Source organism: Heterodontus francisci, chromosome 1 (assembly GCF_036365525.1).
Source record: "Heterodontus francisci isolate sHetFra1 chromosome 1, sHetFra1.hap1, whole genome shotgun sequence".
NCBI classification, from domain to species: domain Eukaryota; kingdom Metazoa; phylum Chordata; class Chondrichthyes; order Heterodontiformes; family Heterodontidae; genus Heterodontus; species Heterodontus francisci.
This window is the reverse complement of record NC_090371.1, coordinates 139,172,528-139,193,689: the sequence shown is the minus strand read 5'-3', so window position 1 is coordinate 139,193,689 and position 21,162 is coordinate 139,172,528. Positions and strand designations below refer to the sequence as shown.

The window sequence follows — 21,162 nt, the reverse complement described above, 5'->3', positions numbered from 1 at the left end:
AATCCATGTTGGTTGCTAGTTCCATGTAAAACAATCTACATTCATGCTGTTATTGACTTTATCAGTCTCTTCACATCTATGAATTGCAGCAGACATTCCAAAAAGCAAATGAGCCAATAAATCTGGCAATCTACCAATCAGTATTTTAACGTGACAGCATTCAGTTCTTAAAGAAGCAATGTCTCAATCACTGAGAAGAGATAACAGCCAGCACAACCATGTCATTTTCAACCTCATGCCATAAATATCAGCAACTCGTGATATTGCTTTGATGCAATAACACATTTTGTGTGATTTATGCCATCATATCATAGTGTCTGACAAACTTGAAACAAGAACAAAATACTGCAGATGCTAGAAATCTGATATAAAACCAGAAAAATCTGAAAACACTTAGGGCAGGCAGCAACTGTGGAGAGAAAAACAGTGTTAACATTTCAGGGCAATGACCTTTCATCAGAACTGGAAAAAGTTAGAAATGTAACAGGTTAAAAGCAATTACAGAAGCAGAGAAATAGAGGGGAGAGAAAGAAAGAACAAAATGGAAGGTCTTTGATTGGTGAAGGGCATGTGAGATTAAATGACAAAGATGATGCAAGGTAAAAGGGGGTAGTAATTGGACAAGTAGAGAAACAAAAGTTGGGTCAAAAGGAGCAGGAAATGGCAACACTTGAATCATTACCAGCAGCTGCTGCCTGAAAAAAATGGGAGCACTGGTTATGCGCTGAAATTGTTGATGTTGAGTCTGGAAGGCAGCAAAGTGCTAAATGGAAAGACGAGGTGCTGTTCCTCGAGCTTTCGTTGAGCTTCATTAGAATAGTGTAGGGGGCCAAGGACTTAAAGCAAAGCTTACTGAGCACTTCACATTAAGATAGCTGCTCTTCAAAGAAAGGCCAGACTCTCCCATTGCGTTTTGTTATGTCATTTACTTCATTTCAATGGCTGTTTATTTTGTATTTAATTAACTTTAACTGCCTTTTATTCCATCTTTTTAAATCTAGTAAATAAAGGGATGCTTTAGATATTCAGCTGCTAAAAATGCTAAACCACTGTGCTACCCAGCCCGAGGTCTGGTAAAGTTCTGTTGTAGTCTCATTGCACCTGTTTCCTATTGGTTTAGTGTGACGCTTCTAAATTCACATGTGCAGGATTACTCTTAATTTTGTTTTAGCTTCCAATTTGAATCCATACATATCCTCAAACCCTATGAATTCCAACAGTTTTTCTCCATATAATGAATACAGTGTGAAGTAGATAATGACCTAATGTGAGGAGCTATAATTTAAAACGCCACTATTCACGTCAGTATTAGCAACAAGATAATTGGATTTTTTCATACCCTGAGCTACTGTTGGAACACAATTTATGGTTGTTTTCTTTTACCTCAGAAAGCCTTGGCTTCACAACTTCTGATTTAACCTTTCAGTGCCTATGCCAAGATCTCAGATATGTTACTCTCTTTTCAAGCTTGATGCTGCCAATTAAGAAATGTTCAAAGGTTCTCTACATGCATTTCCTTCAACTTTAGAACATTTCAAATTTAGTAGATAGCATTGGCCCTGATTTTAAATGAGAAGCAGTTTATGGCGGGTGAACAGTGATGTGAGGTAGAAACTCACCTGCTGCTCCAGAAATGAGGCCAGTATATTTTAACTCCCAGGCCTCAATTAAATCATCATAAAAGCAAAATACTGCAGATGCTGGAAATCTGAAATAAAAAAGGTCTCTGTGACCTTGTCCTATCAACACCTTCCCTTTTGTTATTTCTTGCCCCACCCTCGCTTTACTTGCTTAAAACCTATTACATTTCTGGCTCTGCCAGTTCTGATGCAAGGTCACTGACCTGAAACGTTAACTCTGCTTCTCTCACCACAGATGCTGCCAGACCTGCTGAGCATTTCCAGCATTTCTTGTTTTTATTTCTCATTTAAATCAGACCAGACAACTCTCCACCTGTTCCAGCCTGGAAGTCAGGGGGATGAGACAGAAAATCGCCCGCCCCTGAGGCCGCCCGCTGACAAGTGGGCAAGATCAGCTGTCCAACCTTCCCACGGGAAAACCACAATCAGGAGGGGGCAGTGTGTTTGCATAGGTGAGGCAGGCCTAAGCTTTCTTTACTGTCCCTGGAGGAGCACTGCTGTTCCTCTTGGCCTCAGTAGGTCTCTTCTAGTCCCGATCCTCTTCTCAGCAGGGTTGGTCTGGCAGGGCACACATAGCCACTTTCCACTCAGGCCCCTGAGTTAAAATTGCATTTGGATCCTGATGACATCATTGTGATCCAAAATGCTTTTGACTGCTATCATTGCTGGCTGCTCAGAAGAACAGGTGAAGCACAGAATCTGTCAGCTCTGTGGCTCTGAGGTGGGTAATTAATGGCCAATTTTAGCTACCCACCCATGTGGTTTCCACCAAGTAGCTAGGGGTAGAAGCATGCCCATTGTCCCCAAAATTATGCTGGGTATGATGTTTCCCATCAAAGTTCAAGGATGACCAACCTCATTGCGTGTGGATGGCTGACTTTTACTGGTGAATGTTTAATATCTTCAACTGAAGTCTCTCTGTCCCCTACTTTATTGCAGATATTAAAAGAAAAGGGTAAACCTTCATTAACATAGTGAAGAGAGAGGTTTCAAATGAATGCACTAAGCATTCACATTTTAGGACCCCAACAGCTTAATTTCAGGGTTGATGCTCTACCTGGTGTGTATATTCAGAAGCGGAAATAACTTTCGGTTCTTAAAAATTTAAAGAAGAAGTAACTTTATAAATACGTGTTTAACATCAATATCTATTTGGAGAGGCACTGAGGCCAATTTTAGTGACCCTATTGCTGTCAAAGCTGAGATCAGCTAGCTTACACAGACTGGGAAGGGAATATAAGACTGGAAAGAGAATATGGTTCAGTTACACAGTGCCATTATTAATCATGCCATTAAAGGAATTAAACAGCTGATCCCTGAATATATTTTACAATGGCACATACCTTTAATTCAGCATAGTGAAATGCAGACATATTGCTATTCCATTTCTTGACAAATGGTCAAAGTAGCTAAAGACTGGACTAGAGGAAACACAGAAGCCAAAGTTTCTCGTCGTGGCTGCTATCTAGTGACTTGGCTTTGTGGATGTTGGATAAGGACAGGACTGGGCTCATCATCTCTGACACTCTCTTGGGTTGACTAGTCTGCTACTATTTGCTGTTTAGGTGCTCTCGTGCACACACACAGATGAAATGTGAGGTGACAGCCAATATCTGTCAAAGAGCAGGGCAGACACACCTAAAATAGAATAAGGCTATTTTACACTTTTATCTTAATAATCAAAACATAGCTATGTAATTACATTGACGTCAATCTTAGCTATTGTGGAAACTGAAGGAGTGTACAATAATCCCACAATTACAAGGGGCTTTATGTCCAAGGGCACCATCACATGGCATCCTGAGAATCATGATGTTACTGTTAAAATTTAGGTTATGTAAAGACAACATTGTATGGTACAGTGTAGTGAATAAGGGGTTGGATTGGAATCTGTTTCTAGGATGCTCTGTTGATATGGTTCTTCTGTTTGAAACACCTTTACCGGTTTTGAAGTTATACAAACATATCCACTCAAGAATATTGGGGCCTTCAGTCCTTCCAATGCTTTCCAGCCATAACTCAAGAGGAAATATAGTAGAAAAGCTGGAAAATATGCTGGGTCCAACATGCTTGAGACGTTTCTGCTTTTAAGGAGCACATCCTTCACCCACCCACACTTTACACAGCCAATGACATGGAATGGATGGGCCTAAAGATGGGAGCACCCTTTTAGCGTGTATATGCAAGTTTCCAATTGAGTGACTTCAGAGCTGTAGTTTTGAATTTCTACATGCCAAATAATTTTCCATCCTTTTCTTGCAGTCATTCCAGCAAGGGTACAGGGTCCGAATAAGGAACGATATTAAACCTGAGAATAAGCACAGCATCATTTACTCACCGCTTCATGGCTGCCACAGTGGACTCTTTCAATCGCTTGAGGCCAATGGAAGCCAAATTGAACCAGTGGATCTGTCATTGAACAAAAGACACTCTCCGCATATGTCAAGCTCCCCCTCCTATTCAATGACTATGCTAACTTCTGCATCTCCCACAATGAATATATCACCCTGCAGTTCACCTAATAAGAGGTCGCCTCAGCCTCCTATCAGCATGCCGCTTACCATCCCCACAGTGCTTACAGCTCCACTGTTATCTCGCTCGGGCATCCCCGGCTCAGGCTTGTACTCAGTTATTCACCCAGTGGTAGTGCAGCCTGTCGTATACACGCAACCTATAATGGTCCCTACTATGAGAAATGACGACATGAGAAATAATCAGCAAGGTGAGTGCAGTTACAAGGGTGTACATTGTACTATCTGAGCAGGCCATCGAAGTCTACAGGGTGAATGAGCTTTGCGCTTTTGTTATGCTGGTATGTGCACTAATGATTACATTGCAGCCTATATATTATTGTCAAAACCTTTAAGGAGAATAAAGAACTTACCATTTCATACCCTCAGGACATCCCAAAACACTTCACAGCCAGTGTGATCACTGTTGTTATGTAGGCAAACATGGAAGGAAATTTGTACACAGCAGATGCTTCAGAAAGCAATGGGATGGGTAACCAGTGAATCTGTTTGTGATGTTGGTTGAGGGATAAATGTTGGCCAGGATGTTGGGAAAACTCCAATACAAAAGCAGATGCTGGAAAATTGAAATAAAAACAGAAAATGCTAGAAATACTCAGCAGGTCTGGCAGCATCTCTGGAGAGAGAAACCGAGTTAGCATTTCAAGTCTGTGACCTTTCAGTTCTGATGAATATTTCCAGCATTTTCTGTTTTTATGCCAGTCAGACTCTGCTGCTCTTCTTTGAATCGTGGCATGGATATTTAGCATCCACCTGAGGAGGGCCTTGGTTTTTTTATCTCATCTGAAAGGTGGCACATCTGACAGTAGAGAACTCTCTCAGTACAGTACTGAAGTGTTCGACTAGATTGTTTGCTGAAGTTCTGGAGTGGGGCTTAAAGTCATAACCTTCTAGATCAGAGTTGAGAGTGCTACCATTGAGCCAAGCAACCATTTAAGGAGATAACTTATTTCAAAATTATTTAATATTATTTCATTTCCCACAAATATCAAAATCTTGGTTAAGCATATTTACTTTTTGGGTTTGATTTTCCTCCCTGTGGTGGAGTAGAAGTAGGACAGGATATCCGCAATCTTCTCCGTCTAGTTTATTGGCCATATATGGTGCACTCTCAGTGAGATTTCAGGCACCAAGAGGGAGCCTGCCATAGTTAAAGAGGAAATAAAAGCAGTGCTGCTATGAGTAGATTGAGACAGCATCTGTGAGGTATCTTAAGGGGGAAAAAGGTCCCTAAAGAAGGCAGGAGCTGCATATTTGTAAATCTTCAAGACAAAGGCCTACAAAGTTACCAGTGCGGGAGACAAGCTTGGAAGAGAGGAGGCCTCGACTAGGCCTTTTCCCACAATGCCTGCTTGTCAGCCATGACTTCCCCCCACCTCGGGTCTACCAGCACCTTCCACCTGAGTCCCCAGGAGTAGCAAGAACAGTAAATAGATGAGAGAGAAATAGGATGGAAGGGCAGATCCTTAACCACTCCCCACCCACCCCCCCCCACCCCTCACCCCACCACCATCCCCAACCTAGCCAATTTTTAAAAATAGTGGGCAGTGATGGAACGGCAATCATGGCGGGTCAGGGGGTGGAAAATTGAGGATGAGGATGGGAGGTGGTGGTCGACGTCTCCACTACATTTTCTCACTGTTACCACCACTCTCACCTGATTTAGCACGTGATAGCGGAGGGGAGAAAACAGCCCAATATTTGCAAATAAAGTAATTGACATTGAAATACAAATGTGATGCATCTTTTGCTTTCTTGAGTATTTTCCCATTTTATATTTCTTTCTCCTCCTTAGGTCCTCCTATGCAATGCACGATTTCTGGTGCCCGACATCTTTCCAGGCAAGAGCATATGCAGCTTTGTAACCATGCACGAGGAGGTAAGTAAGAAAGACACCATCCTGACTTGGAAATATCTTGCCTTTCCTTCATTGTCGCTAAAATACAATAATTAACATAAAAATAATGTAAGTGAGCTTTGCTTACTGCTGAATATTAAGAGCCTGCTCTTCATGTGCAATATGTTACCATGTGCCATAAAGCCTCAGTTTTTGATTAACAGTTCATTTTGTTTTCTGTTGACTAGTTCAGCTGCTTAATTCTGGTGAAGAAAATCCTATGATGATGAAAGCAATAAAGTGTGAGCAAGAGTACGAATTGTTAAATAACTGCATCAATGAGGTGTCTTCAGGACACAGTCCTATGCAGCCAGTTACACCACATGAGTAAGTACTTTACACACATTTTCTAAACCATTTTTATTTCAAGCATTAATATGGAGATACAGGATATGTATGTAAATGATCTGTGTGGGTAATCTTCAGAGGGAAAGGAGAGGAAAGATTGAGGGGAGCTCCCTTCTCCGCTCCCCTTCCCTTTGGATTCTATCATCCCCAGACACACCATGTTACTACTGTAAAGTACTGCTTCACTGAGACACCCGACCTGTTTTTCATTCTACTTATACATGTAATATATGCCTCTAAGAAATGTAGGTTTGCAGGTTGTAGGAATGATTCTGTTTCTGGGGAAGAGTAACAAAATGTCGGTGTCAATCAATGTTAGGAGGGTTGTCGGAACTCTTGTGTAACTGCAGAGTGGCTATGGCATGTTGGATCGAGGATTGCTATGAAAACAGTCCCGGGATTTTGATTTATTACATTTTTATTTGTTGTGACAGAACACTGTGTTTGCCATGTTAACAGGTAGAACTATCAGTTATTCATTACCAAGCCATGCCCAGCTCCCCAGATGTTTGAAGGATTCAAGAAATGTTTCCAAGTGTTTAAAAACTTTATTATTTTATCAGTACCTGAAACTCTGGAATTCTCTCCCTAAACCTGTCTGCCTCCCTGCCTCTCTTTCGTCCTTTAACAAACTCCTTAAAACCTATCCCTTTGACCAAGCCTTTGATCATCTGACCTATTGGGCTGCATTTTAAGAGTCTGCCGCTGCAGTAGGCAACAATTGTGAAAAAATGCGGCCCGTCATGGAGTCGCAGCAGCGCATTTGCATGGCCGTCACACCTGCCCCCCCCCCCATGTTGATGTGGAGGGGGCGGGCGAGCTGTCGCTGCAGTAGGCATCCAGCAGCAATGTGCTGGCGCCATTTTTAAAGGGCTCACAGCCCTCAATGGACATTTAAATTTTAAATAACAGCATGCAAATGCTTAACATAATCTCAAATTTCTCTCTTTGCTATTTGAGGAGCTATGTTAACCTTTTTTAAAATTCATTCTTGGATGAGGTCAGTTAAAAGTCAATCATGTTTCTGGTGGACTGGAGTCGCGTATCAGTCAGACTGGGTAAGGGTTGCAGCTTTCCTTCCTAAAAGGACATTTAATAAACCATTTGGGTTTTTATAACAATCTGATAGCTTCATTGTCCCTTTTTGTTTTACTGACACCAGCTTTGTTTAAATGGAATTCAGATTCACAAACTGCCATGGTGGGATTATGAACTCATACTCTACTTGTTTATTAGTCCAGGACTTTGGAATATTAGTTCAGTAATATAAGTACTATGCTGCCATAACCTGTTGTCCTATAAGGGAAGAGTGCGAAGATACAAAAACAGCACAACCATAATCTATTTAAAATAAATGGATGAACAGCTTTGCTAAAATAGTGGGAAGTGAGATTTTAGACAGCCATATTAAGAATTTGTACACTATTACTCCACTACAGTTTCAGGGCCAAGTGTTAAGATGTTTTATCATTGTCATTATTGTTTGTGTACATTTTTGAAAGTTATACTTGGAGAAGTGTTATAAATGTTTTCCTTTACAATATGTAGCAGATTGGAATTATTTGCACATTTGCAGTCTTTTGTTACTGCGGACTTTCAGGATGCTTGTGGAGAATGGACAGCTACTCTAAATTGCATCTCAATTTAAAATAGTCCCTGTCACTATGTTACCTTATGGTACGTCAGTTACAATCCATATTCTCTGTGTGTGAGATAATGAATGCTTACTCCCAAGAGTTTGCTGGTAATTAGTCCTGCAACTTCAAGTAATGACACATCACTGGCAGCTCCAGATTCATGAATGGTAGCATTCCTTTCAGATTCGGTGAATTATAACTACTGGTTAGAGAACTAATTATGATATATAATGCATTATCATGTGTCAAGCTCTATTGGAAAGAAATCACAACATGTGAATGTTATGTTTATGTTGGGCAATGACTTCCTGCATTGGCAAATTGCCTGCGATGACAATTTTTCCATCAAGCCCATACGCTCAATATTGCATTGTGATTGAGTCATTGTTTTATGCAGTATTATTTTAGTTTAAGTGTACAGTTTCACAAATGATGCACCCAGTGTTTACATCAATTAATTATTTCTATCATCATCTATGCATAAGCGTGTTGGTTGTTGATCTAATGATTCAGTAGCAGATCTCATCACTCACCTCTGCATTGCTAAGCATCCTTACCAAAGTTATACAAAATACAGCACCAGCATCTATTGTCATTTAGCTGATTTTTATTGAGCTGCATTGTTATTTTAATTTATAAACAGTGCTTTCTACCTACATTAGTTCTTATACTCGAGTACATTTATGCGTTACCTGGTAGGTCTATGTAATCTTGATAACTTCAGCCTTTAAAAGGAGTGCACAGTATTGTGTACAACATCGCAGCTGTAGAACACATCCACCAAAATATCAGAAAATTATGTAGTTATTAAAATATGCTTTTTTTTTTTCATTTTGCTGACATTTTCTCTCTTTTCCTGAAAACATGAATACCTTACTGGGTTACATTTCAGTTCTCATATCTCACCAAGTGACCATTTTTCATTCATGACAATGGTTGGAATTTTACAACCCCCTGCTGGTATTTTACCAGTGATGGCTGGGCACTTCACCCAAGGAGGCAGCGCAGTAATACCTGGTGGCCTCCTTGCAGGCTGTGGGGGAGGGGGGGTTGCCCTCCTGATCGGGCACCCTGTGCCTCACAGAGGGACCCCAGCAGCATGGCCCACCCCAGCTAAAACTGCCTCCCCTGCCCTGCTCTCTGACCCCCACCCCTTCACCGGGGCCGTGCCGATTGTCCCCAGCGAGGCCCAAACCCCACTTACCTTTTTGAAGGGCAATGTCCATTGTCCTTTTCTGTCTGGGTCAGTCCCAGCAGTGGCCACCCCTCCCGGTGGTGCTGCTGGGACTTGGGAGCTGCGGCCCTCTGGCTGGCAGCTCCTGGATGCAGGACTTTCTGCCTCAGTGGGGTGGAAGTCCCAACTGAGGCCAATTTCAGCGTGGCTTCCAGGCCCGGTGGAGGCGGGCTCGGCCCGACTTTTCAGCCGGTGGACGGCCCCACCACCACAATGTAAAATTCCGGCTAATGAGTATTAGTAGGATATTTAATATGACATGTAGAAAGGGTAGAAAGGGCAATCATTGTAACTGAGCCTGATCCTATTGTCACTCCATATCCATGTATGCTGACCTCTCCGTAGGATTCATTAGATAACGATCACAGGAGCACTGACATTCACCCACCCCCCCCCCACTCCCCCAAACCCATTATGCTGAAGTCAATTGTAGTCCCCAACTGTACCTTGGCTTAGATCGGAAAACTCTGCATAGAAGATGGGGAAGCTAGAAGAAGTGTCTTGGGAACTTCATGGTCTTTATAAAGCAACTATGCAGTGAGGCACCAGGCAGCTAACAAAATATGTCTGCATTAATTTCTTTAATGCTGTATGCACATAAAGTTACTTAATGGTACTGTTAGAATTTAATGTCAGCTGTTTTGTGATATTAAAGTTTACCTCTATTAACACTGCACTGTGCTCACAATTTGCTGTGATGTTGTCATGTACATGATTAAATAACATTGCAAATTTCTTTGGTAATGATTGGAAAAAAATCTTCTATCATAAAACAAAGTGATTAAAGCTAATACAGTAGCCTACTGGACTGACAACCCAGAGATCATTAGTTCAAATCCCACCTAGCCAGTTATTTATTTGAGTTCAATAAATCTGGTAATCTATGGGCTAGCATGAAATCTGCTAGATTGTTGCAGAAGCCTGATTGGTTCAGTATGGTCCTACTGGGAAGAGAAGTTGCCTGGTCTGATCTACATGTAACTCCGGTCCCACGCAATGTAGTTGACTCTTAAATGCCCTTCTAGAAAAGAGGGTTGGGCAATCAATACTGCTTGCCGATGTTTCCCACATCTCTAGAACAAATTTATTTGTAAGTATCAGAGCAATTGCATGTACAAACACCAGCTGAAAATATGTGGCCCATTTGGCACAACCCAGCTTCAGCCTGGCAAGATTTGGATGGACCAAAATACTGCCGGTACTGAGATTGCAGCCTTAGGTCAGGGAATCTGTACTCCTTTGAAAGGCATTTTTTATCCTCCACCTACCCTTACAAGGCTGACATCATAGGATGTGGAACTGCCAACATCAGAGTTCCCATGTTCCCAGCCCTCAAAAGGAACTAGTACACCAGGCTTTGTAAAGGGTGTAAGTATCTCCACCTAGGATTCCAGCTTGAGATTGTGGTCTGATATTGAAATGTTTAAGGTGGAAATTCGTACAAAACAGGCTACGGTGGGGTACATTTTAGCTCTTTCAACAATAACAATAACTTGTATTATTATAGAGCCTTTAACTTAAGGGCCTCCTCCTGCTGCCACTGGTATTTTACCAGTGGTGGATGGGCACTTCAGCACCCTAGGAGGCTGCCCAGTAATATCTAGCAGCCTCCTTGCAGGGTTGGGGGTGGGGTGTGCCCTCCTGATGGGGCACCTTGTGACCCACAGAGGGACCCCCAACAGTATGGGCCACCCTGCTAAAACTACGTCCCCTGCCCTGCTCTCCGACCCCCTCACTGGGGCCATGCTCATTGTTCTCAGCGAGGCCCAAACCCTTTTTTGAAGGGCAGCGTCCATCGTCCTCTTCTGGCTGGGTCAGTCCCAGCAATGGCCACTGCTCCCAGTGGTGCTGCTGGGGCTGAGAAGCTGCGGCACTCTAAAACATCCCAAGGTGCTTCTCAGGAGCATTATCAAACAAAATTGGGCACCAAGTCACTTAAAAAGGTATTAGAACAAATGACCAAAAGATTGGTCAGAGAGAGAGATTTTAAAGAGTGTCATAAAGGAGGTGAGGGGCAGAGAGTTTTAGGGAGGGAATTCCAGAGCTGAAGGCCTAGGCAGTTGAAGGCACTGCTGCCAGTGGTGGAGCAATTAAAATTGGTGATGCACAAGAAGTATGAATTGGAGGAGGGCAGATATCCTGGAGGGTAGTAGGGTTGGAGGAGATTAGAAGGTGCGAGGAGCAAACATGGAGGAATTTGAAAACAAAGGTGAGAATTTTAAAATCAAGGCATTGCCAGACTGCGAGCCAATATAGGTCAGCAAGCACAGGGGTGATGGGTAAATGAGGCTTGGTGCCAGTTAACACATGGGCAGCAGAGTTTTAGATGAGTTCAAGTTTGTGCCTTTGTTACCTCTGGATTTGACTATTCCAATGTACTCCTGGTCAGCTTCCCACATTCTCCCCTCCATAAACTTGAGGTCATCCAAAACTCTGATGCCAGTGTCCTAACTTCCACCAATTCCTATTCACCATCACCCTTGTGCTCACTGACCTACATTGGTTCCAAGTTAAGCAATGCGTCTTCTTTAAAATTCTGATCCTCGATTTCAAATCCCTCCATGGCCCTTCCCTATCTCTGTAATCTCCTCCAGCCTCACAACCCTCTGAGATATCTGCTCCTCTAATTCTGGCCTCTTGAGCATCCCTGATTTTAATTGCTCTACCATTAGTGACCATACCTAGGCCCGAAGCGCTCTCCCTAAACCTTTTGACCTTTCTTCCTTTAAGATGCTCCTTAAAACATACCTCTTTGGCCAAGCCTTTTGACCTGCTGCCCTAATATCACCGTATGTGGCTCAGTGTCAAACTTTGCTTTATAATGCACCTGTGAAGCACCTTGGGATGTTTTATTATATAGAGGTGCTATATAAATACAAGTTTTAGTTTTTGGAGGGAAGTTACCGACATCCTCACAGTCTGTCATATATTCCAGTCTCTGCAATAAGTCAGTACAGATTGTGTCAGTGCCACTTTTGTCATGAATATATTATGTTCAGGTAATGAAATTGCATTTTTAATAACTGTGACTTGTTTCTATAGTAAATGAAGCATTGTTATTTTGTTGTGTACATACAAACTGCTCAACAATTTCTGTGCTAATTTTAAAGAGGTACCATGTGTTTTAAAATTCCCCTTATACAGACTCCTGTTGATTTCACGTTTCTTTATCAAGATTAGCTTATTAAAGAAAGTTTGTTTATTTATTATAATGTGTTAACTGACAGCAAAGTACAGACATGCAATTCTATGATCATATCTATTTAAAGTTGTTGTATTCCCATCCTAGCTAATTTTAGTAACCAGGTCATTGAGTTTAAACTGCCTGCTTAAAACCTCACACTAACCTTTTAGCAAATACAGGAATTTCACCCCAAAGTCTATTTAAACATCTTTATATGTTAAATACTGGGTGAGCAAAAGAACCTTTTGGAAATTTGTTTGTGAGGCGGTGACTCTAGCAGACATCCTGTGGGTGGGATCCACAGCTGAAACTACTTTTAGGTGTTGACATCAGTGTTTGAGAGCAGCCACACCCTACAGGCAGTATCAAAACAACAGGAAACAGTTAATAGCACATTGAAGGAGTTGCTCCAACAGTAAAAGTCCAGATTTCTAAACCTTAACAGACAGAAGAAGTAATGGAGGAGAATTTTATAGAATCTAAAAAACAAATTGCCTCACTAATAGCTAACGTAATAGACGCATGGTTGTACTCAAGGTTACGGATGTCAGTGCTGGAGAATGCAACGCTTGAAAGGATAGTGTGCCACCCAGACCCTTCATTTTGATGTTTTAAATCCGAACTATTTTCACATAATATTGAAGTTTATCATTCCTGAAAACTTTTTTTGTTTAACAAAGTTAAATACATGGAATTGCTGTGTTATTTCATAAAAATGAATACTGATTTCACAGAATCACTGATTTGTTGCAGCACAGAAGGAGGCCACTTGGCTCACCGTGTCTGTGCTGGCTCTCCAGAAGAGCAATTTACCTATTGCCACTCCCCCGCCACCTTCCCGTAGCCCTGCACTTTCTTCCTTTTCAGATAACAATCCAATTCGTTCTTGAGTGCCTCGATTGAACCTGCCTCCACCAGACTCTCAGGCAGTGCATTCCAGATCCTAACCACTCGCTGCATGAAAAAGTTTTCACTTTTGTTGCCATTGCTTCTTTTGCCAGTTACCTTAAATCTTGTTCTTGATCCTTCCACCAATATTTCTCCCTATCTACTCTGTCCAGATCCCTCATGGTTTTTAATACCTCTATCAAATCTTTTCTCGACCTTCTCCAAGGAAGACAGTCCCAACTTCTCCAGTCTATACATGTAACTGAAGTTCCTCATCACTGGAACCATTACAAAGAAATCCTTTGGATTCATGGTGACCTGATGTTTCCTGTACCATTATGGAGAAGCACTGAACACAGTTTTGGCACTCCCTCATTTGTATATAGTTGTGAAAATAGTTTTTGCAGAACAGGGGGCTGTGGGGTTTGAACTTTTCACTTTCCTGCCCACTCAGAAAGCACCCTTTCACTGGCAGCTATGGAGGGCCCTTAATAAAACTGACTTGAGAAATTGGAACATTCAGTGTAAACAAAATCACAGAACTATCCTCCAGTTCAGTGCAAGTAGTGGACAGACTACAACTGGCTAACAAACTTTTGGGAATGAACCATTCATCGTGATGCAGAAGGAGCAGCCATTTAAACACATCAAGCTAAATTTATACTATGGTATAATATTTGTTCTACGTTTACATTTACGCCATTTGAGGCAGGAAGTTTACATAGTGTTGGGGTCATGTAGGATAATACCATATTCATCTCACCCATGTCATACTTGAGCTTAATACTATCAGTGGAAACAAAGGGAATAAAATCCCTTTTTCAACTTTGTGATTTCTTACCATTTAAGCATAAAAGGCATTGTCAAAAGGATAAATTAGAAAAAGACTACTGCGTGACTCAATGTTTTAAAATCCTTTCAGAAAATCTGGGAAACTTTATAATATGTCAGTAATCATCATGATTGTACAGAATTTTATTTAATACCGTACCATATCATCAACAACTCTGCTTCCAGCTCATCCTTCAGATAAATTTCAGTGGGCCTGTTTGAAATTTAAGGCCTTCTTCCCAGAGACATTTGCTTCCACTGGAATCTAATATCTGGCAATAGAATGAGCCATAGGCTGTCCAGGATTATTCAGGGCTGTTAACCATGGCACACAAAGGATTAGCCCTTGGTGAATCGTGTTGCCTTTGAAGCTTATTGAACAAACTCATATTGAGATGGGAAATCCTAATAGTCCATGTTAAAAATGGAAATGGATCTGAAGAAAACCAAGGAAAGTTTCATATTAAACAATTCTACAGTTCCTTATATTCAGATGGGTGGGTTAGTAAAAGAGTAAAAGTTAGTACTCCGAGATACTAACCCAACTTTTAGTTTATTCAAAACATATTTGAGTGTAATCTGATCGTGGTATAGGTAATCTAATACTGTAATACTTCATGTTTCATAACATATTTTGCTGCCTTTATCATTCTGGTTCCCTTTTGATCCCTATTAAACAAAACTCATTTTAAACAGTTCACTTTAGATAATTGCTCATGAGAGTTCTAATATAAATAGTCCACTTAATAAAACCTTACCCGACTTTCTCCTCACATTCATATTAAACAATCCTGGCTTTATATATGTATATGGGAACTGTGGTACTATTTATAAGATAGAATGTACCCTTCCCACCCCTCCCTTCCCCTTCAACTTCTACCATCAGAGGAGCAACTACTGAAAAATGACCAAACTTATTTAAAGTCCTTTCATGTGGATTGGAATAACAAGTGTTTACATTTGTGTGAATGAGATCATTTTGTCCAAATATCTTGAAGCCCTCCAGATAGGGAAGACGCTTTTAGAAAACTTGAGTCCAAATTTTCATTGCGGTAGATTGGAAAAAATCTCTTTGGCCAGAATTTTTCTCTGGTAGCAGAAGTCCTGCTGTTGGGGCCAAAAGGAAGGGGGGGCAACCCCACTTCAGCGGGCAGCAGGACCCAGGGCCACATTTTACCAGCAGCTCTGCAGTGCTACTGCCAGCGGTGGACATTGCTGAGGCTACAGCTGCAAGATGTAGGCCGGGCACCCTCAAAGAGGGGTAAGTTGGATTGGGGGTAGCTGGGGCCTGGCAGACAGGCCCTGGAGATCAGGGTTGGGGGGAGGGGGTTGCTGACGGCAGGCAGCGCTGTTGCCATGGGGTCTGCAGTTATCGCCGGGGGCCCTTCACTGGGCCCTGGAGTGCTCCAAAAGGAGGGCCCCACTCCCCCCCCCCAATCCTGCCTCCGGAGTCCACTGAGAGATGGCCAAGTTTCACATGTCCTCCTGACGTGGGAAAAATGCCCATGTAGGTGGGTGGTGACCCTTAATTGGCCACCTAAGTGGCTCAACTGGCCTCCCGACAAGCGGCTGATCTGCCAGTTTTCCCACCGCTAGCAAAATGGCATGACTGTGGGACGACGTCAGGCCCCACCCCCACCCCCACCCTACGCCTTCCCGTGCCATTTTGTCAGGCTTCCCACCTCACAGCCCATCTCCAAAGGGCTGGCAAAATGCAGCCCTTTGAAGAAAGACAAGTTTTTATCAATGTAGCTGGGGCAGCATTGATATATAAACTGTACAATTTTATTGCCCTTAAGCCTAGATTGAGTTTAACCATTCCATCAGCATTAATGGTCTTAAATGTTTCAAATCACAAACAAATTTTCAAAATTCTGTACCCACATATGCCCAGTGATGTACACACAATCTGGCTGCTAATTCAACACATACATTGCTAAAAACAACAATCCACTGTTGATTTCTTTATGACATAATTCTCCATTCAACAACACAGGGTAGTTATCTATTTCAAACTGGCACTGCCCCTCCTCCTAACCCCCCAGCATTGAGTGGGATTGTCTTGGTGTGTATGAACAAATTTTTGTTCCAGATTAATTCTATTTATATAGAATGAATCATAAAAACGCATCTGGAATTTTGCTAAAATATGCCAGGGTTTGAAGTTGACCTTTACATACAGGCACACATATACACAGACACAGAATTGCACACACCAACCACATATACACAGCAATACACACACAGCAATAACTGGAATTTTTCATGACCACAATTTGTTCATTTAATCACAGTTTTGGCTGCTAAACAAATTGGTATTTGCAGAATCCTGCTGATGGAATTCAACCTGTGCTTGAGCTGAAACTTTTTGAGCTGCAGAAATACAAGTGATGTTAGTGTCTTTCTTTGGAAACCTGTAACTCAACCAGGAGAATGCAAGTTACGCACTTCAGGAGGCTATTTGCCATCCCAGAATGATGGTGTTGGTGGGACCAGTTCCTTATCTCATGATAAAATTACATGAAAGTAAATTGGTTTAAATGTGTAATTTTTGGAATTACATTACTAATGGGATAAATACGTTTGTTGACAGAACTAAATTATTTAATGAGCAGAGATGCGTCATTCACTTCTGGGATTCTCTCATGGAAAGACCATTAGAGAATCTCTTTTACATATTAACTCCTCAACAGGTTTCTAATGTTGATAAATGATTCGGTAAATGAACAGGAGGTGTGACTTTATCCGAACTATGTGAGAATAAGATAAAAGGTCAGCTGCCAGTAACAATGGATTTATGTTTTTGCCATTTTAGAATTATCAGCCAAGGAAGTGTCAGTAAGGATAATGCAAAAGTACAGTTTTGCACTAATACTGTCCAACTTTCTATAGTGTAACACCTGGGAGGGATACTTAACAATAACCACCAGAAAATGTCTGCTCTATTTTGCAATAAGTGCTATTACACTTTTATAAGCTTATCGACTTTCAGGAGTTTTTGAACACTTCTCTTTGACATGTGGGGAAGGATATGACTAGGTTCATTTCCACTTTAAAGATTGAAGAGAAAGTGGGCAGGATTTTCCCGCAGACTTCAGGACCCTGATGTCGGGACCAAATGGGGGTCCCATGCCTGCACTTGCCAGGAGCCAGACCGGCAGAGCTATTTCCCTAGAATCATAATTGGCTGTCTCCAAACTCGCCTGTCCAATCACAAAGCTGGCAGCTCTAGAGCCTCGGCAGCCACACCGGCAAAGGTGGGCGCTGCACAAGCAGGTCTGAGAATGCGAGGGTGCCTCGACATGGAGGCATCCTCAGGCATAAAAAAACAATTAAATATTTTGGAGGGGGGAAGGTAGTAGGTTCCTCAGATCTGAGGGAAAACCCCTCCAGTTGGATTGCTGGGGCCATGGGGATGGCCTTTTCTGCTCGTGGCCCCCTCTTTGGGGTTGGAGCCTTTAGTTCTGATGGCGCCACGGACTGCCACAGGGAGGCTGCCTCCATGGAGCTGGTGGCCTCCCATGTGGCGGGAAGGCTGCTCCGCCACTGGCAAAATGCTGGTGGTGCTGCAAAATCACTCCGAATTGAGTCCTTAACAATTTAAATCGCCCACCCGCCTCCGTGCAGTAGGCAGGCAATCTACTTTCCAGGCTACCCCAGGAAACATCCCTGGTGGTGGGAATGTGTCAGGGAGCCACCCACCGTGGCACCCCACCTTCTTCCTGGCCCCACTGCCTCCATTCCCATCACCATGGGGCCAGGAAGATTCAGCCCAATGTGTCAATAAGTAGTTTGTTACCATAGAAGACTTGGTAACAACAATAGGAACCACAGTATCTGTGTTCAGTTCACCTGGGTTTATGGAGATGAAGATGAAATAATGCCAAGATGTCATTTTTCTTCAAAGCTGCGTTCAGAAGGGGTTTTATATCTTATTTTAAGTTGATTGCCTCCAAGCGGCACTTGCTTAGCAATAACCTGCTCAGTGACGCTCAGTTTGGGTTCCGCCAGGGCCACTCAGCTCCTGACCTCATTACAGCCTTGGTTCAAACATGGACAAAAGAGCTGAACTCGAGGTGAGAGTGACTGCCCTTCGCATCAAGGCAGCATTTGACCGAGTATGGCATCAAGGAGCCCTAGCAAAACTGGGAATCGAAGAAAACTCTCCACTGGTTGGAATCGTACCTAGCGCAAAGGAAGATGGTTGTGGTTGTTGGAGGTCAGTTAACTCAGCTCCAGGGCATCACTGCAGGAGTTCCTCAGGGTAGCGTCCTAGGCCCAACAATCTTCAGCTGCTTCATCAATGACCTTCCTTCAATCATAAGGTCAGAAGTGGGGATGTTCGCTGATGATTGCACAATATTTAGCACCATTTGCAACTCCTCAGAGGCAGAAGCAGTCTGTGTAGAAATGCAGCAAGACCTGGACAATATCCAGGCTTGGGCTGATAAGTGGCAAGTAACATTCGCGCCACACAAGTGCCAGGCAATGATCATCTCCAACAAGAGAGAATCTAACCATCTCCCCTTGACATTCAATGGCATTACGATCGCTGAATCCCTATCAATATCCTGGGGGTTACCATTGACAGAAACTGAAATGGAGTAGTCATATAAAAACCGTAAAAACAAGAGCAGGTCAGAGGCTAGGAATTCTATGGTGAGTAACTCACCTCCTGATTCCCCAAAGCCTGTCCATCATCCACAAGGCACAAGTCAGGAGTGTGATGGAATAATCTCCACTTGCCTGGATGGGTGCAGCTCCAACAACACTCAAGAAGCTCGACACTATCCAGGACAAAGCAGCCCACTTGATTGGCACCCCATCTACAAACATTCACTCCCTCCACCACTGACGCACAGTGGCAGCAGTGTGTACCATCTACAAGATGCACTGCAGCCACGCGCCAAGGCTGCTCAGGTAGCACCTTCCAAACCCGCGATCTTTACCACCTAGAAGGACAAGGGCAGCAGATGCGTGGGAACATCACCACCTGTAAGTTCCCCTCCAAGCCACACACCATCCTGACTTGGAACTATATCACCGTTCATTCACTGTCGCTGGGTCAAAATCCTGGAACTCCCTTCCTAACAGCACTGTGGATGTACCTACCCCACATGGACTGCAGCGGTTCAAGAAAGCAGCTCACAACCGCCTTCTCATGAGCAGTTAGGGATGGGTAATAATGCTGGCCTGGCCAGCGGCGCCCACATCCCGTGAAATGAATGAAAAAAAGTTCTCAATATAATAGCAGAAAATTCTGCAGAAATTGTTACAAGGCTGAATTGTATAGGCAATAATGCCAATGTTGTACCCAGTAAGGGCTGATGGGGAGATGGTGGCGTAGTGGTAATGTCACTGAACTAGCAATCCAGAAGTCCAGAATATGCCATAGATATGCCTTGGGGACACGGGTTCAAATCCCACTATGGCAGCTGGTGAAATTTAAATTCAATTAATTAATAAAATCTGGAATTGAAAGCTAGTCTCCATTTCATGACACCATTACTATCATCAATTGTTGTAAAAACCCAGCTGGTTCACTCCTGTCCTTTGCGGAAAGGAAATCTGCCGTTCTTACCTGGTCTGGCCAGCATGTGACTCTTAACTGCCCTGCGAAATGGCCTTGCAAGTCACTCAGTTGTCAAGGGCAATCAGGGATGGGCAACAAATGCTGGTCTTGGCAGTGCCGCCCACATCCCGTGAAAGAATTTTTTAAAAAGTCCTATTCATAACTTTAAACATGGACAGTATTCAGCACAGAATCTTCTGGAGCTGTATTTTCTTTCTAAAATGAACCACAATTGACACTAAAATGCTGCATAAGAAGGCTGCTAAGGGTCAAGTCACTTGAAATTTCAGCCCAGACTCGGAAGTATCTCAAGTCTCCAGAAAGTTCCTAATTGAATGACCATGGGCGGAGTGCCTCCCTTGAATGGACATACCCATACGAAACCCTTTTGGGAAATCACACCTCCTATTGTTTGTGGTCTTACCCAAAGCTCAGTATTTGTGGAGTCCAAGACTCACTGTCTCCAAGCTTGAAACTTAATTGAGAGAGCTGTAAGAAACCAGTTAAATCAAAAGTAGGTGCAAATGGCCACCATCCATCTCCCATTGCACAGCAATGGCTTCAAACTTCAAATCGTTTGGGTGGACAATAGAAGTGTTGATCAGGTGGTCACCCGACCGAAGCTAATCAGCAGATATCAAATCTTATTACTCCAAGCACCAGGAAGAGACTAGATAGTCTGCAAAACAACAGCTGCAGAGATAGCAGAAAATGCAAAACACTTATGCCTTAAAATTGGAGACTACCACATCTTAAGGCTTCCAAGCCTGTTCCTTTTCAAGTCCACCATTACAGGTCCACCTAGTAGTAAGACAACAAGCAACTAACTTTACGACAAAATGAAAATTCACCCTTCGAGAGAATCCTGCAACGCCTTTGATATACAATTCCGGCTATCGAATCCATCTATACTTCTGGAGTGAAAACGCCGCCTTCACCGGGCCCACAACGCATGCCTTTTCCCCAAAATGAGCCAAATCACGTGACTTATGAACTATTCCTTCATTTGCAATTTGTAAAATTGCACTGTCCTCTTTAATGACTTTCTTTCTCGAGTGTGTATAGTGTTACGATTTCGGGGTGAACATGTGAATAAAAATAGTCCTCTTATTTCAAGCCACAAAAAGCGTGTTGCTGGTTATTCAAATTCGTCATACACTTAGGAGTTAAGAAACACACCCATCTTCCTTTTCAACTAAAAAAACAGATTATGGACGTAAAGGGAAGGGAACTGGGGTTTCAGTTCTCTCATCTGTAACATCAGTGTTCTACATTAAAAGGCCAATTTCAGTCATTTCATTTTTGAAAGATATTAGCATATGTACACGTATGAAACTCAGAGGTCATAAAAGAAATAGTTGAGGCACTTGTCTGACTTATTGCTGCTGTTCTGAATGCAT

At 42.6% G+C, this 21,162-nt stretch overlaps 1 protein-coding gene across 9 annotated transcripts in view; it reads left to right on the top strand.

The window, feature by feature from the left end:
• LOC137372718 (Krueppel-like factor 3) overlaps nt 1-21,162 on the top strand; it is a 76,704-nt gene that overhangs the window by 47,154 nt on the left and 8,388 nt on the right. For all 9 annotated transcript variants that reach the window (XM_068036870.1, XM_068036907.1, XM_068036888.1 and 6 more), the window contains 3 exons: nt 3,903-4,362; nt 5,967-6,050; nt 6,257-6,395. In XM_068036870.1, the coding sequence (XP_067892971.1) occupies nt 3,903-4,362; nt 5,967-6,050; nt 6,257-6,395 (683 nt within the window). The remainder of the gene's footprint in view (nt 1-3,902; nt 4,363-5,966; nt 6,051-6,256; nt 6,396-21,162) is intronic.